Here is a 17626-nt window from a genome sequence, read left to right on the forward strand (position 1 = left end):
GCTTTTGGTAGTTTGCAGAACTTCGAAGCAGGGCTTTGGTCCTTGAGATAGTGTCTGCAATTGTTTCTTCAGATGGATATTCTTGACTTGGATTGTGAGGTAAACTTGGTTGCCAAGGATGTCCATGCCTATTTGGATGTGTGCACCCCATAGACAGTGGCTAAAACACTTTCAGTGGGAGAGGATGTGATCACACTTAGAAGATACTGATCCTTCTTGTTCCAGATGATGAATTCTGGATTGAGGACTTCCTTTTGTTCATCACTTACTATGAATTTCTAAGGGCGCGGTTTGAGCCATGAACGATACCCAACAGATCGTGGTAACCCAGTATAGGAAGGACTTGAGTCAACCACATGAGATAATTGTTGTTATCAATCTTAAGATAAGCATTTTGACTAGTGTTAGGTGGGGTGAAGGTAGGTGCAGTAGGAGCATGGTTTGAGGATGATGAAGCCATAGGTAGGATTGAATTGAATTTGGCGTGTGCCTAGAAGAGCTCTAATACCATGAAAAATTCTGGATTGATATATTCAAATAGCTTAAGTTATAATGAAGAGATGAGTGGCTTTATATACACAACCTTCGTAGGGTTTGGAAATACACCAAAGGAAAACTTAGAGCAATATCAATTACAATTGATGCATTGATTTTCTCTTGCAGGATTAGTTCTTGGACTTTCCATTCCATGATGTGATCCTTCCCTTCTACAGTAGATTTGATCTTGAGTGGCACGCTGGTCTTGGTGATTGATCTTGCCATGGAGATCATATTTGACTTGGAGCACGTTTCATACCATAATTGAATAATGTTGCATGCATCTTGCCTAATGTGGTTGATTTCTTTCTATCTTAGATTGCTAGGCTAGTTGTCATGTGTTGGTCAGAATCTGACATATTCTGCAACTCTATATGTGAGAGTTGCTGCCATATGTGGTCCAATGTGATATGCAAATTAAATCTTGTGCATATTCTGTAGCACAATATGCGGCTGCTAATATGGGAAGTGTGGCTGCTGATATGGGAAGTGCAGAATTGGTTGCGAGGTTGGTTGCTAGATGTGTGCCGCCTCGAGGAGATATGTTAACAGTAAGGATATGGATTTGAAAATTGTGAAATTGCTTAATGGGATTAACTAATGCTTCGTTTGTTTTGGCGTAAAATGATTTCTAGAAAATGATTTTGGCATTTTACGGGGTTTGGTAGGGGCGAAAATAATGGTCAACGAAAATCATTTTCGGTTTGACCGTAAAAGCTTCTTTAATTTTTGGAAAATGATTTATAGTTTTAAAAACTGTAAATCATTTTCCGAAATGAAACTCTTGGTCCTTGCACGCATGTTTGATATCCGATTGCCGGAATTTAGCAATGGTCGGTCGTTGGAATCCAGATGGCGCCGGAATCCGGCAACATTCAGCCACCGAAATACTAACGGCCCTGGACTCTGGCAACTTCCGGCCACCGTCGCCGGATGCAGGCGGGCCAGATTCCGGCCGAAACTGGTCAGAAGTCGACCGGATCTGGCCAAAATGGCTGGGATCCGGCCGGTTCTGGTCAAAATGGCCAGGATCCCGCTGGATCTAACCGGATCTGGCAATGTTCGGCAGGAATCTGATAACGGCGACGGGACGTCGCCGAATTCGAGCAACAATTGCATTTTCCCCTTTCGTGATTTTTTTGTGCGTACTAAACGCTGAAAAACATTTTCTAGAAAATTATTTTTCCTGAAAATGATTTCATCGAAAATATTTTACGACGGAAACCATTTTATGTCAAAACAAACGGAGCATAATATGAATGAATTAAGAAAATAAAATGGATGAATGAATGATTTGGTATAATAGAATTGACAGTTTTGAGGAAGTCACTGTAAAGACCAAGAAAAAATTAAATAGGAAATGTTGCAATTAACAAATAGAAAAGTAAAAGAAAATAAATAAATATATAAATATATAGGTGAGTGGCATTTTAGTAATTTTCCCTTCTCCCTTGGTTCACGCACAACCCCCATATTCTTCTTCTTTCTTCTTCTATTCTTCTGCCTTCTTCTCTGTTCTAATCACCCGAACCCTTCCTCTCTTCTCTTTTCTTTCCTCTTCTCTTCTCCTGCACTGCCTTCCCCATTTCTTCTTCTACCCACGGCAAACTGCGAGATATGAGAGATTGAGAGAGTGATACGCAGAGATGGAGAGACCCGTGAGCTCAAACCCGACGATCCCATAGCGAAACCCATAACCCGAACGACCCACCGAACCATAGACTAACCAGCAGCCTGAGACACGATTTCCGACGATGGAGGAGCTCCGGCGGTACCCAGGAGCCGAACCACGAACCCAGGGACCGTGCAACCCAACTGAACCCGATTCACCCGAATCCCGACGGGTCTGGCAGAGGCGAAACAGAGAGGGAGTGCCGAGGGAGATCCGGCTGTTCAGGGATCCTCCGACGGAGCTACGTGGCCGATCCTCCAGTGTCGAATTCCGGCGAGTTCTCCGACAGTCCCGGTATGGATTTCCGGCGAAAACAGTGAAGATTTTCTGTGGTTCTTGAGCTCTATTTTATTAGGTAATTTCTTGTTAATTCCTAGTTGCTAATTTTGTAGATTAATTGTTGATTGTTGGAATTAGGGTTTTCTTTTGGGTAATTTCTGTAGTTATATTTTAGGGTTAATGCTTATCAAAAATGAGGTTGGATTTGGGTATGGTTTAGATAGAAGAAATCTAGGGTTTCAATGAGTGTGTTGGCCGAATTGTGCCATGTCTCTTGGGATTTAGGTTTTGTGATTCTATATTGGTAATTGATGATTCTAAATAGGTTTTGGATTTGTATTTTAGAATTGTTGATTGGGTGCTGGAAATTCTGGATTTAGTTGATGTTTGGTGGAAATTGTAGTTGAATGGGTTAGTTAAATTGGGGGAAATTCATGGGATGTTTTGGAGTAAATTTTAGTAAGTTGATAATGGAGTTGTGTGGGTTGATTGGCTTGGTTTTGTGGGCCGGTGGTTGCTGTTTTGTGGGTCACGGCAGTGTTGATGTATGGTCTTTTGGTTCTTTGAGTCTTATTGAGTGTTTGAGTTTGCTTGGATTAGTTGAGCTCTTGGAAGGGTGGTTTTCGGGCTGATTCTTGTATTAGGAGTGCTCTAATTAAGGAAATTGGTTAAGCTGGTTTGTTGGAGTTGTTTTGATAAGTTGAGACTCGTATGAGCTAAATGACTTTATGTGGATGGATATTTTGGTGCGATTGATGATGTTAGTTGAAATTATGGATTGAGTTCTTGATGGAATCCGGAATTAGTGTTGATTTGTGTTGAGTTTGTATTTTGAGAGTTTTAAGTATAGTCGATTGTATGTAAAAGAGAAATGGTGGATTCGGGATGGAATAAGGTTTGATTAATATCTCTCTATCATGGTTGTTTGTGTTAAAATGATGGATCGTTGGTGTTTTAATGTTTGAATTTTTGAAGGATCTAGTTAGTCTCTTTGTTGTGGCCATGTGAGTTGAAATGCTAGTTGATGGGTGTGTTCTTAGTTTTGATTGTAATGTTTTATGGGTATTTCTCCTAGCTAGGCCGAATGGGTGATATGGATTGTTAATGGTTGAGTGATTTTCCAAGAAGATTGTTTAGGGAGATTATGTTAATGGAAATTGGAGGTGTTTTGTATGGCATTTTTACTTGGCTATAATTGGTGGAAAATTCTGTTTGGCATGCTTTAGGTTGGATGGTTTCTTGGTGTGGGAAGCCAATGAGGAGTTGATGTTTAATGTTAAAAGTTAATGTGAGATCTTTTGGTGTTAATAATAAAGATGATGGAAATAGGGAATGAAATATTATGTAGGTATAGTTATGTGGTTTTGAGTGCTAGTAGGGTATTTAGTTATGTTTATGAGCTTAGGTTGGGTTGGATTTTAGAATAGGCATGAGGAATAATTAATGTATAAGGGAATTAGAACAATATGATGAATGGGTAGGTGTAAAACGTTAAGTTCTATGAGTTAATGGTCGGAACATTTACCAAACTAGAAATAAATTAAGGAAATAAGTAAATAGAGTTAGTGAAGGAGTATAATAAATAAATAAATGGAGTACATAATGATTATAGCTTAAGAGACATAACTTATGTAAGGAACTACCAAACCAACATTATGTGTATCATTAGATTAGGTTTAAGCGTTGTGTGTATATGTATAAATGTATATATATGTACACACATACATGTATGCGGGTTAAAAATACATTAGTAACTCAGTAAATAAGCAACAAGCTATAAAGGGGATTAACAATGGTAATATGGCTTAACAATAATAAGTAGGCGAATAATATAGTAAGTGCACCTTCTAATTAATAAACAAGTATAATAAAAACCTAAAACCGAGGATTAGCCTAATAATAGTTTAGGATACCTAGCTAGCTTTCGAAGCGAGTGACGTGGCGTGTGAGCAAGCGGATAGTTTATGTGTCATAAAGTTTAGGTTCAATAGCATAGTCTAATGTTACCAATGTTTGCAGGATGGTGTTGTAATTGGAGACTTCAATGGGTTCTCCAAGGTAGAGTTCGAGTAATTGGAATCCAATGGGAGTTCGAGTCAGGAGTCTAATGCAGCCGAGGTGGGTATTCCACTCACTGAGAAAATATATATTTTTATATGTATTTGGATTGATAAAAATATATATATTGTTTATGAAACTGAACCAACCATATGATGAAATGTATATGCTTTGAGATGATTTATTAGTTTCGATTATGTTTAAACTATATCAATGATGTTTAAGAGATAGTGCAAGAGTGAAAAGTATTGACTAGATTTAAAGTGTTAAGTTCTGTGGTTGAGATTTAAATTATGCAAATTTTTTGAGAACATGTCATGTTGAAATTGCGCAGATTTGATAAAGAAACTAAGTTTTGAATGATTTCAAAGTGTTGGGTAAAATGCTGGATTTGTTTAGTTTTAAAAGGACGTGATTTAACAACTGCATGATTTCAGCGTGACACAGTAGGAAATATATACTGGTCAAGCACGGAACATTGAGCATGTAGTATAGAGCATACATATCAGAGGAACAGTATCAGCAGAGTAACAGTATCAGCACATTGAGGCAGTATCAGCAACACATTGAGGCATGCATAGCATATATAGCATTGTTTTGTGAGAGATGTTTTTATGTTATGAGTAGTTTTGCTAGACGTATTAGTATGCATAAGAGTCTTCATGAAAAAGATCTTATGTATATTTTTATCGGATGGTCACATGTGTTAATAGCATACATTGAACTTGAAAGTACATGGATACATGACTACCCAGGTGCGAGTAATGGCATGTATATGAGTAGGAAGGTTGACTGTTCTTGTTCATCAGGAAAGACGTGTTAGCATGATTGAGTTTAACTCTAGTACTCTCATGATCTACTGACGTCAAGGCACGAAGCTGGAATACGATTAGAGATGGTGTTGCGAGTGTTTTGTTGAAGGATGTTATCCTAGTATGGAAGAGTAAGATGCCATGTTCTTTGCTTAAGACCTATGTGTATACGTGATATCTGTGATGGAGTGATCGTGTGCACATATGTCCAAGCGACCGGTGAAAAGTATTATTATAGAGGGGTCTATATGTAGAAACTTCCAAGGAGGGATGTCTGGAACTTCTACATATGTTCACAGCTATATAGTATGTTTTAAATGTTTTCTAAATAGTCGGTGTTTGCTGCATTAGCTATTGGTAAATTGTGGCTAATATAGTACTCGCACGACTAAAAATAAATAGAGGTTGGTTCTTTGTGAAAACTCAGTTAGTCTTATACCACTGAGGTCTTAGTATGAGGTATACTAAGGCGGTGAACTCATTCTTTCACCTATGCGGATGTGGATACCACCACAACCGTGTAGATGATGTTTCTTTGGCTGCAGGTACTTCGGTATAGTCGATGGGTCGGTAGCAGTGTGCTTGAGATGTTATGACTGAAGCTCGCCGCGACAGTTGTAATTGTCGGACCACGGGTTGTCCACTATTTTATAGGTTTGGTATGGCTTGTGACGTTTGTGTCACTTATTCTTTGTTAAGCCATTATTGTTATAGTGTTAATAAGACTCAAACAGATAGATATTAAATGGCTCTTTGTTGTAATTAACTTGTGATAGATGTATAAGTTGTAATTTCCGCTTTTCAGATTTATGTTTTCCGCTGCATAGATAGATGTATGTTATACTCTGATTATCAGGTACATGTTATGGGGCATGTGCCATATGTTGGCTGAGCGACACGTAGTCGTGCCACTGTGAGGACTCGTTTTACGTTTTGTATTAAAAAAAAAAAAAAAAAAGGGGTCGTCACAGTCACCCTCCAAGAGAATAAGGAGAAGAAGGTTGAAATTCAATATGGTACTTTCAGCTTGCCTTCTTACTCATTCTCTTCAATATTTATAGGGATAACTTCACAAAAAGGTATTGAAAAAAGGGTACTGAACTTCCAAACATTTCAAACTAAAGTATTCAAGTTTTCAAACATCTCAATTAAAGGTAATCTATTAGGATTTGCTGTAAATCCTACCAAAATTTTCAAAATATCCATTATATTTTTTAGCAAAAAAAAAAGAAAAAAAAGAGCTAAAATATAGGTATTGGTCAGAATTTAACGGAATTTGTAAAAATACTCATGTCTAAATCTTTGAAAACTTTTATAATTTTTTTTCTTTAAAAGTAAAAAAAAAAAAAGGCATGGGTATTTTGAAAATTTTGGCAGGATTTAACAGCAAATCCTAATGGATTACCCTTTATTAAGATGTTTGGAAACTTGGATACCCTAGTTTAAGACGTTTGGAAGTTCAGTACCATTTTTTCAAAATGGCCGATAGTTCGATACCCTTTTGTAAAGTTATCTCTTATTTATACAAGATTTCTACTCACTTGGTTATTACCAAACTGCTAACTATTACAAACCCAACCCCAAACAAGATGCAATACAAAAGAAATAGCCCAACTGAATACAATTGAACCAGCTGATCAGCCACCACCGACTTTGATCAGCTACCACTACACGACTTACACATCCCCATTCAAACACGAACCGACCACAAATGAGGTGTTTTCTCTTTTTTTTTTGGTTTAATGAAATTTGAAATAAGAAAAGGGCGGGAAAATCGAACTGCTATGATAGGATCGAACTCAAGGGTTTTTATCAGATAAAAACACAAGAAATAAAAAAGGATAAATAAACCACTTCAAGAGGATCGGACCTCCAATTGATCACTTCAGAGGATCAACCTGTAAATGTTGTATAAAGCAATTGATGGTTTCATACGGCACCTACATCCTTTTATAGAGGGGATTGTAGCTTATTTTAGAAATGAATTTATTACATAATTATGGGAGAATCACCTAGTATTAAAAAGAAGACAATCATGCAATTATTACATACTATTTCTTAATAATAGAGATACTACAATCATTTACAATTATTAGGGAAAATTATGAAGAGAATTCTTGAATTAGCCATTTAGTTTGCCCATTTCTTTGGAACCTCATGAGGTAAACGACTTGTTAAAGGCCAAAAGACAAAAAAGAAAGTAGGTGAGATATCTAGATCAAAGACCTGCAAAAGTGTAATCTGTGACAATTTAATGTCTGATAACCTTTTGGTCAACAACAATCATCATACAAGTATACAAAGAAATCCAAATAAAAATTTCATCACTATTTGTTTGCTATCCAGGCAACTCATTATTTGGCCAAAGAGAGCCAATCACTTGGATTCTAAATCTTCCTCAGGCAACACAGCAGAAAATTCCTCAGGCAACACCCTCCTCGAAGACAATGGAGTAAAAACTCTCTAGCTATGATACTGTTGCACCACCAGCACAGACGCTGAAGTTGAGAAATCCGGGGAAGTCAACAGGCTGCCTACTGGCCCCAGTTCAGAGCAGTTACTCTTAACATTCAAAGATGCAGCTACATGGCCCTCCGACACCCGACCAACCAAAAACAAATCGAAACCATTCTCTTTGTAAAACACTTACGCGACTTGTGATGTAAGAACCGTTGGATGTTGGATTTAGCATCCACGTTCCCATCTATACCGTCAAATCGAAATGTACAGATGCCCCATTTCCACACCCAACAACTTGAGACGTGCACGGTTCACCAGACGGAAGCAGTGCAAATTTCGTTTTCCGAGGGGAGCCTTCGTTAGTTTGTGTGTGTTGTGCCTACAAAATATAAAGGTGAGAGTGGCAGAAGGCAACCGTTGGATAAAACTTTTCTCTGATCCAACGGTATGTTGTTGATGAAAAAAATTAATACCATTGACCAAACTTATCATCCGCATGCTTGCACTAGATTTTTGTTTACTTTCTTTTCCAGCAGGTTACCCAAACAAAACCTTAGAGTTGGCGACTCCACGTTGTACATCAACTATATCAGCTTGGTGCACCGATCGAATTTTCTAAAAAGTGCTTCCATTGTCAATTGGCTTAATGATGACCTTACTCATCCAGACATCCAAGCACCGTACACGTGTTCCCTCCATCACAAGCTAGCATCAGCATGTGAAACCACCGGAATATACCGTGAGGAAGACAACCTTGAATGGATCGATGATGAACATTGCCTATCCATTCTGTCCCCTACCACGACCAGTGAGTATCCTATTCACACAATTAATTTGCTTGCGCTTTTCGTTTTAGCAATTATAGTCTTTTGTTTGCTGTTTTTAATAGAATAAAAGATGAGCTTTATGATGAGAGGGAAGATAAGCCTCATGATTGCTCCACCATCGCCAAGTTTTAGGGTGTACTGCTTGGAAAGTGACTCGGGGAATAGCAGCAAGGAAGGTGAGTTACTTCTTCAATTTTGCCACTTTCATTTTCAAAGAAAACATACGTATATTAAAAAATTGAGTTATAATTTTTTTTTTTTTTTTTTTATATATATATATATATATATATATATGTTTCACCTATAACCAAATGTACAATATCTCATGCTACCTAACCCACACATACTGGTAGGCTTCTAAGTGTAGAGGTCTAGCCAGGATTTGCAGACTAATTCCTAGCCCCATTCCCAGCGCCACTATAGGAATGGAGCCTTGAAACGCGGGCTATGCCTAGATGGTTGGCCCCATAGGAAAGGTAGGGAGTTAAATTGAGTTATAATTGCTTGTACAAAGATTTTCTGCAAAATCATTGCTACAAATTAAGAAACGTGATCTATCAATTAATCATGCATTTTAACATATGATAATATATGTAACGACCCACCCCCAATGACACAATACTGTCCGTTTTTTGCTCCTCATATCAAACTTCCCAGGAGGTCATTCATCCTAAGATTGCTCTCGCAGCGGCTCGCTTAACTGCGGAGTTCTGATAGGTTCATGACCATCACGGCTTTAAAACGCGTTGTGTCATAAAGGGTGCATTTATACATATAAGCACATCCTCATTCCCAGGCGATGTGGGACGTCACAATCACCCCCTCTTTGGACCCAGCGTCCCCGCCGGCGTCCCTCTCATTGGGCTTGTGCACGCTCCCACCATCTCAGGCTGGGCAATGGCTCTGATACCATTTGTAACGACCCACCCCCAATGACACAATACTGTCCGCTTTTGGCTCCCCATATCAGACTTTCCAGGAGGTCACCCATCCTGGGATTGCTCTCGCAGCGGCTCGCTTAACTGCGGAGTTCTGATAGGTTCATGACCATCACGGCTTTAAAACGCGTTGTGTCATAAAGGGTGCATTTATACATATAAGCACATCCTCATTCCCAGGCGATGTGGGACGTCACAATATAGCTCATTAATTGGTTGTGCATTTTGCATTTTGCACATGCTCGATCAATATGCATGCAGGGTAAGAAACTGATTCGGCCACCTCTCATGGGCTAACTGGGAGTGGCTCGCTGGCCACCCGTCCTCTATTTTTGGTGGCCCATCCACAACCCTTCATGGGGTAATTCGGCTACCCTTTGGGTTGCTTTCTTTTAAAAAATATTATTTTGTTAGCTTAGTTTAGTTTAGCTCTTTTAATTAAAATTTTATTTTGGACTTTTAACGGAAGAAGAGTATCGTTGTAAGAAAAAGAAAAGGAGAGAGAGAGAGAGGAAAAAAAAAAAAGGACACTTTTCCATCAACCGTAACGGCCAAGCCTAACGAAGTGACTTAATTTTTACAAACCGGTAGTTTGGCATAGTATCACATCTGTCAATTCATAGGACTATTTTTATATTTATCCCAAAAATATTTTCAAAACGTATGAACAAAAAGAGCCAAGATTATATGTCTTTGTTATTTCCTTAATCAAGATTCTCCAATTATTTATTGTGCATTATCCAGGCAAGACCAAGACAACTCTTCCTTTCTTTTTCAAATGAATCTCTCTCTCTCTCTCTCTCTCTCTCTCTCCCTCTCTCTCCCTTATGGAATGGATCGATAGGGAAAAATAAAAATAAAAAATAAAAAGAGTTATTGCTTGCATTTTTCATAGTTTGACTATGAGAAAGTGACCAGATCCAAAGTAATTGAATAGCTCAACTACAGATCAGTTTTTTTTAACATGAGCTAGCTAGCAGAGTTAATTGACTTATCCCAAACTACTTGAAATAGGCAAGTCTCTCCATCCCCTCTCTATAAGCTACACGAGTTGTAGTGTTCAAACATGCACCACAATTCTAAATATCGGGTGTATTTGGTAACGAGGTTTGTTGTGAATAATAATAAGAAGTAAATGATGTAAAATAAGATTTCATTTTTTTTTTTGTCAGAGAAAATTGTTTAATAATAATTTTAAAAAGAGATTGACTTTTTTTATTTGGGAGAATTGAAACCAAAGGCAAATTTGATTGCCAAGCGTAGTGGTATTTTTCGAGTAATTCTAAAAGTCACTCGTGTATCCCACTAAAAATGATGTGGCTTTTAAGATCACTACTTGATCAAAATTCAATAGTGATCAATTACAAGATCAATGGTGATTTTAAAAGGCACATCATTTCTGGAGGGACACAAGAGTGACTTCTAGCATTACTCGTATTTCCCTATCATTCACTTGTCATTTAATTTTTAAGTCATTATTTATCATTGTATATTTATTATTTATTTGGTAACGTGTTCTAAAGTCTATTGGGTGGTCTGCTAGAGATGTTGTGGCTTGGCTGCAAATGTCCCTAATTGTGATGCTGGTTTGGCTGAGAAGGGCCTTGATAATGCTGCTGGGAGAAGTGAGTGCCCTGATTGTGTTGGTTATAAGGATGAGGGCCCCTACTGTATTGATGATAATGTGGTCTGGCTTGAAATCCATGGCTTGGCCTTTGATGATAGCTTCTAGGGGCATACCTTGATGGTGGGTACATGCATAGGTCACTTGCCTTTGGAGAATTGAGAATCGGTAGGTCTTTGTGCAACCAAGGCAAATGTGGAGCTGTTGGTGGCTTTGGTTTGCTGTTGGCTAAGCAGCATCTCATGACTTAGCAACTCTTTTTGGAAATCATCAAAACTGATCTGGTTTTCTCGGGTTGCTAATGAATAGGTGGTGATAAAGCTAATAAAGGGTGGATTCAACCCATTAATAATAAAAGAAATTAATTCTTCATCAGTGATATGATTACCTGCGGCAGTAAGTTGATCTGCCAAGTTTTTGGCAGTTTACAGAAAATCGAAGCAGGGCTTTGATCCTTGAGATAGTGTATGCAATTGTTTCTTCAGATGAGATTTTCTTGACTTGGATTGTGAGGCAAACTTGGTTGACAAGGTTGTCCACGCCTGTTTGGATCTGTGCACCCCATAGACAATGGCTAAAACACTTTCAGTGGGAGAGGATGTGATCATACTTAGAAGTTACTGATCCTTCTTGTTCCAGATGATGAATTATGGATTGAGGACTTCCTTTTGTTCATCATTGACTATGAATTTCTGAGGGCACTGTTTTGAGCCATCAACAATACCCAATAGATCGTGGTGACACAGTATAGAAAGGACTTGAGTCAACCACATGAGATAATTGTTGTTATCAATCTTAAGATAAGCATTTTGATTAGTGTTAGGTGGGGTGAAGGTAGTGCAGTAGGAGCATGGTTTGAGGATGATGAAGCGATAGGTAGGATCGAATTGAATTTGGCGTATGTCTAGAAGAGCTCTAATACCATGAAAAATTCTGGATTGATATATCCAAATAGCTTAAGTTATAATGAAGAGATGAGTGGCTTTATATCCACAGTCTTCGTAGGGTTTGGAAATACAGCAAAGGAAAACTTAGAGCAATATCAATTACAATTGATGCATTGATTTTCTCTTGCAGGATTAGTTCTTGGACTTTCCATTACATGATGTGATCCTTCCCTTCTACAATAGATTTGATCTTGAGTGGCACACTAGTCTTGGAGCTTTATCTTGCCATGGAGATCGTATTTGACTTGGAGACCACGTTTCATACCATAATTGAATAATGTTGCATGCGTCTTGCCTGATGTGGTTGATTTCTTTCTATCTTAGATTACTAGGCTAGTTGTCCTGTGTTGGTCAGAATCTTGGACATATTCTGCAGCTCTATATGTGGGAGCTGCTGCCATATGTGGTCCAATGTGATATGCAAATTAAATCTTGTGCATATTCTGTAGCACAATATGCAGCTGCTGATATGGGAAGTGCAGAATTGGTTGCGAGGTTGGTTGCTAGGTGTGTGCCGCCTCTAGGAGATATGTTAACAATAAGGATATGGATTTGAAAATTGTGTAATTGCTGAATGGGATTAACTAAGATGAATGAATTAAGAAAATAGAATGGAATGCATGAATATTTTGGAAATTTTGGCAGGATTTAACAGCAAATCTTAACGGATTACCCATTATTGAGACATTTGGAAACTTGGACACTCTAGTTTGAAACGTTTGGAAGTTCAGTACCATTTTCTCAAAATGGCAGATAGTTCGACACTCTTTTGTGAAGTTATCCCGTATTTATACAAGATTTCTACTCACTTGGTTTCCACCAAACTGCTAACTATTACAAACCCAACCCTAAACAAGATGCAATACAAAAGAAATAGCCCAACTGAATACAATTGAACCAGCTGATCAGCCACCACCAACTTTGATCAGCTACCACTACACGACTTACACATCCCCATTCAAACACACACCGACCTCGAATGACGTTTTTTTTTTTTTTCATTTAATGAAATTTGAGTAAATAAGAAAAGGGCGGGAAAATCGAACTGCTATGATAGGAACCCAAAGGGTTTTTATCGGTTAAAAAAACAAAAAATAAAAAGGATAAATAAACCGCTTCAAGAGGATCGAACCTCCAATTGATCACTTCATAGGATCAACCTGCAAATGTTGCATAAAGCAATTGATGGTTTCATATGGCACCTACATCCTTTATAGAGGAGAATGTAGCTTATTTTAGAAATGAACTTATTCCATAATTATGGGAGAATCACCTATTATTAAAAAGATGACAATCATGCAATTATTACATACTATTTCTTAATAATAGAGATACTACAATCATATGCAATTATTAGGGAAAATTATGAAGAGAATTCTTGAATTAGCCATTTAATTTGCCCATTTCTTTGGAACCTCATGAGGTAACGACTTGTTAAAGACCAAAAGACGAAAAAGAAAGTAAGTGAGATATCTAGAAGACCTGCAAAAGTGTAATCTGTGACAATTTAATGTCTGATAACCTTTTGGTCAACAACTATCATCATACAAGTATACAAAGAAATCCAAATAAAATTTTCATCTCTGTTTGTTTGCTATACAGACAACTCATTATTTGGACAAAGAGAGCTTGGATTCTAAATCTTCCTCAGGCAACACAGCAGAAACTTCCTCAGGCAACACCCTCCTCGAAGACAATGGAGTAAGAACTCTCTGGCTATGATACTGTTGCACCACCAGCACAGAAGCTGAAGTTGAGAAATCCGGGGAAGTCAACAAGCTGCCTACTGGCCCCAGTTCAGAGCAGTCACTCTTAACATTCAAAGATGCAGCTACTTGACCCTCAGGCACCCGACCAACCAAAAACAGACTGCATCGACCGACCTCCCTAACGGCATCGATAGTTTCTGCTGCATTCCTTACAAACCTCTCTTCAAATTTGATTGAGTTGTTATTCAAAATCTTCTGCTTGAATTCAGCAAGAAACTTTTCATCTCCTGTTCCTGATGAAGTTTTGGAGCCTTCACAATCACCGTCACCAACATCAACTTCAACAATTTCCCCTGCAATCTCAGGACTTGCAAAGAAGTGAATGACTCTCAAACTATTACCAGGATGCTCCGCCATTCGAGCCCCGTAAGCAATGGCTTCACGATCATCACAGCCGCCAAAGAATAGAACAGTTAAGGTTAGGGAAACATTGCTTGCAGAAACCTGGGTGCTTCCACCAAATCCACGGTCCACGAAGATCCCGACAGAGCATGGTGCATGCTCGAGAACCTTCCTGTTGACCGAACGGAACTCGGTTCGAGTTGTCTCCAGTGCTCCATCGAACCTCTGGTGCTTGTGGAATGGGAGAACGATGATCTCTGCCCTTTCCCTCTCTGCACTCGTGCATATATCCTCGTATATATTATTCATTTGAGAAATTGCTGTCATTGGGCGAATGGACACTCGGCTTAACTGCTGGAAGGCCTCAAAAGCAACAACAACTTGATTGGAATCTGATTGACGGCTCTTATTCCAAAAGGGTAAGCCATTCTTTCTTGCCTTGTGAACCATCAATATCGCAGACGGCCTCTCGGTTAGCTCCATGAGGTGTAATGCATAGACACAGAGTCCTCCCTTCTTCTCTGTCCCACGTGAAGCCTCAATGAGATTAATAATCGATGGTATGTTTCTTGTGCTGTGGAAACAGGCCAAAATCCGAAGTTGTGTGTTTGGATCATTTCTCTCGATTGTTCTGTGCTTGTAAATGGCTTTACTCATTCTCTTAGCTGGCTTATATACTGCCATAACTAGAGGTGTTGTAATGAAGGTTGTGAAGATAGCCATAAGGACCATGATGGCAAATGTTTCCTCATTCAATACCTGTAACAAAAATCAGCCTAAATGATTAGGATCATTGATAAGGCTTTGCAATTCTCATCAGTAAAGGTAAAGCATTGAATTTTTTTTTTATTTTTTTTTCCTTCTGTTAGGTGGCCAAAAAATGATTTTACCTTTCTGTCTTTGCCAATGTTGAGGACAATGAGTTCCACCAAACCTTTGGTATTCATTAGGAACCCCAGAGCCAGAGCCTCCGGAATAGGTACTCTCAAGAAGAGGGAGACTGCAACAGTACCAAGAATCTTCCCAAAACAGGCTGTACAAATGACTAATACAAGGAGACCCCACGATTGTAGCCCCCGAATCGTTGCCACATTGGTTTTCAATCCGCTTGAGACAAAGTACAAAGGAAGGAGAAGACCAGTTACAAGATCCTCAACTTTTTCCACAAGAGCACCTGCAAATGGCCCTTCCTTTGGGACCATTACTCCAACCACAAATGCACCAAAGAGGGCATGAATTCCAATAGCATCAGTGACAAACCCGGCTGCCAAAACTCCGGCTAAAGTAGCACATACATACAACTCTTCCACAGGCTCACCCTCAGGGCAACGCTGCGCCATCCAATTAAAGATTGGTGGGACAATGAACATACAACAGAGAACAAAACCACTCCCACACAAGAAAACCCATAACGAAACCAGGGGAGAGCGGCCGGTGCCGGAGAGGGCAATGGCAAGAGCAAGTAGAATCCATGCAGCCACATCATTGACTGCTGCAGCAGACATGGCCATTCGGCCAACATCAGTGGTCAATAGCTTGAGTTCAGCCAAAATACGGGCCAAGACAGGAAATGCAGTAATAGAAAGGGCCACCCCCATGAATACAAGAAATGGGGCTTCATTTACTCCTTTGGAAATAGTTCCTCGGAGGACAAATGAGGTTCCAATTCCTAATGCAAAGGGAAGGCTAACTCCTGCAATGGCTATGCTTAAAGCTTTCTTTCCAGTCTGGCGGAGGGACTTTAGGTCTAACTCTAAGCCTACAAGGAATAAAAAGAAGAGGAGACCCAGATTGGCTAAAGTATCCAACACTGTGAGGCTTCTAGATGGAAAGATTGCATTTAGATAGTGTTTGTTTCGACCTAGCACGGACGGGCCAAGTAATATTCCACCCTGCCAAAAAAGCAACAGAAGTCAAACACCATAGTGGTGTGAATTTCCTAGAACAACATCCCAACTCCAGTTTTTTACTAGTAACAGACGAAGATTCATTGGAAGTTCTGAAAATTAAGATAACTAAGCCCTTATCTACCTTAACTATGACTCAAAGTAAACACTCCCACTTGTTCTCATCAAGTCCTCTTTGCAAATTAGAACTCATATATATATACGCCATCTAATCATCTAATTAAGTTTAGAGGCAGTAGTACTGCAACTGCTTTTGGATCAGTTCTACTCTTTTTTTTTTTTTTAGTTTCAATTCGAATCAAATCCAAGACTGTTTCTTATGCAACATATCATTTGGTAATATGCTTGAAAACCTCTTATTAATACACATCGACAATCCCTGGTGAGCCAAAGATGAGAAGATTTCCAAAACCTCCATTGCAGTAATCGGTTAAACAAAAAGACAGTGAAAGAGACTACAGTTTAAAAAATTCAATTACAGATCGAGGCAGATTAAAGAAAACAATATATAAAAAACTCAAGGAAACGTACGTGCATGAAATGCTTAGCTAGTTATCAAATAGAAAGACAGCACAAATGCAAAGTGCTGAACAAACAGCAACTCATTATATTATAATATAAACAAACAAGAAAAAAGAATAATTAACTTACAACAATCTCAGCAATGACGCGAGGCTGTCTCAATGGCCTTAAAAGAAAAGCCAGAACACGCGTGAGTACAACTACAATACATATCTGCAAGATGGCAAGAGGGAGTGCAAAATCAAGAGGATTATCTCCCTGGAACACCCCGTTTGATGTTGCCTTCATGGCTGCTGGACACGAACTTGTAACTGTGGCATTGGCGCCAGCCATTTATTTTTTCTGCAGCAATTAATCAAACCCAATTCTCAGATTATCTCTTGCATCAAGAAATACTTTTTAGTTTTTTTCATATAAAACAAGTCGTCGTGGGGCAAGAACAACTCTCCTGTCACCTGTGTATTTAAGAATAAATTCAAACAGAGTCCAACTTTAATTAGGATTAAATTAAACATAGTTTGGTTGCCGAGAAACGACGGGAAAGAACGGAAATTAACTTGGACGCATGGACTATACTATATATCTCGTTGTATATTGCATGTCCATGTTCCCCGGAGATTTCTCGGCATCCAAGCACGTCCAAGAGAAAGATAGAGACGTGTCACCTGGATCTTCGTCCGAGAAAACTCCGATGACGGACGTACGATACTGTTCGTGCCCTGCAGCCTACTACATTTACTTTGGGACTCCGGTGAAATTTCTTAACAACGACAATCGAGGACAGATCAGGAATCAAATAGATGTGTTTCGGAGTTGAGAAAAGCTGATCTCCAGAGAGTGAAGAACAGAGGAAACGAAGAATTGATGCAAACAGGTTGAGATAGAGCACTTCACAATCCGCGCGCAGTGTGTATATATATATATATATATAT

General features: G+C 38.9%; 3 protein-coding genes and 1 long non-coding RNA gene across 5 annotated transcripts in view; 1 reads left to right on the top strand and 3 right to left on the bottom strand.

Annotated features, from left to right (window-relative positions):
* Nucleotides 1-17479, bottom strand: part of LOC133853762 (cation/H(+) antiporter 18-like) — a 72734-nt gene extending 55255 nt beyond the window's left edge. The window contains exon 1 of the mRNA XM_062289783.1: nt 17360-17479. The gene's annotated coding sequence lies outside the window, so the exon portion shown is untranslated. The remainder of the gene's footprint in view (nt 1-17359) is intronic.
* LOC133853761 (cation/H(+) antiporter 18-like) overlaps nt 1-17499 on the bottom strand; it is a 33157-nt gene extending 15658 nt beyond the window's left edge. The window contains exon 1 of the mRNA XM_062289779.1: nt 17360-17499. The gene's annotated coding sequence lies outside the window, so the exon portion shown is untranslated. The remainder of the gene's footprint in view (nt 1-17359) is intronic.
* LOC133853763 (uncharacterized) overlaps nt 2050-17626 on the top strand; it is a 57341-nt gene continuing 41764 nt past the window's right edge. The window contains exons 1-3 of the long non-coding RNA XR_009896733.1: nt 2050-2564; nt 4508-4606; nt 5883-6257. This is a non-coding gene — a long non-coding RNA (uncharacterized LOC133853763). The remainder of the gene's footprint in view (nt 2565-4507; nt 4607-5882; nt 6258-17626) is intronic.
* Nucleotides 13642-17499, bottom strand: LOC133853759 (cation/H(+) antiporter 18-like). Of its 2 annotated transcripts, none has more exons than XM_062289778.1 (4): nt 17359-17499; nt 16824-17073; nt 15156-16157; nt 13642-15024 (listed from the first exon to the last, which is right to left on the bottom strand). In XM_062289778.1, the coding sequence occupies exons 2-4, from the start codon at nt 17025-17027 to the stop codon at nt 13765-13767; spliced, it is 2466 nt and encodes an 821-aa protein (XP_062145762.1). In that variant the 5' UTR covers nt 17028-17073; nt 17359-17499; the 3' UTR covers nt 13642-13764. The 2 variants fall into 2 exon arrangements, with proteins under 2 accessions (XP_062145762.1, XP_062145761.1); XM_062289777.1 differs by having other exon boundaries at nt 16824-17036; nt 17360-17497.

This window comes from Alnus glutinosa, chromosome 13, assembly GCF_958979055.1.
Source record: "Alnus glutinosa chromosome 13, dhAlnGlut1.1, whole genome shotgun sequence".
In the NCBI taxonomy this organism is placed as follows: domain Eukaryota; kingdom Viridiplantae; phylum Streptophyta; class Magnoliopsida; order Fagales; family Betulaceae; genus Alnus; species Alnus glutinosa.

Coding starts and splice junctions, on each gene's coding strand:
- LOC133853759 (XM_062289778.1), bottom strand. CDS start 17,027: ATGGCTGGCGCCAATGCCACAGTTACAAGTTCGTGTCCAGCAGCCATG. Junction 16,158..16,823: donor GCGTCATTGCTGAGATTGTT/GTAAGTTAATTA, acceptor CTTTTTTGGCAG/GGTGGAATATTACTTGGCCC. Junction 15,025..15,155: donor ACATTGGCAAAGACAGAAAG/GTAAAATCATTT, acceptor TTTTTGTTACAG/GTATTGAATGAGGAAACATT.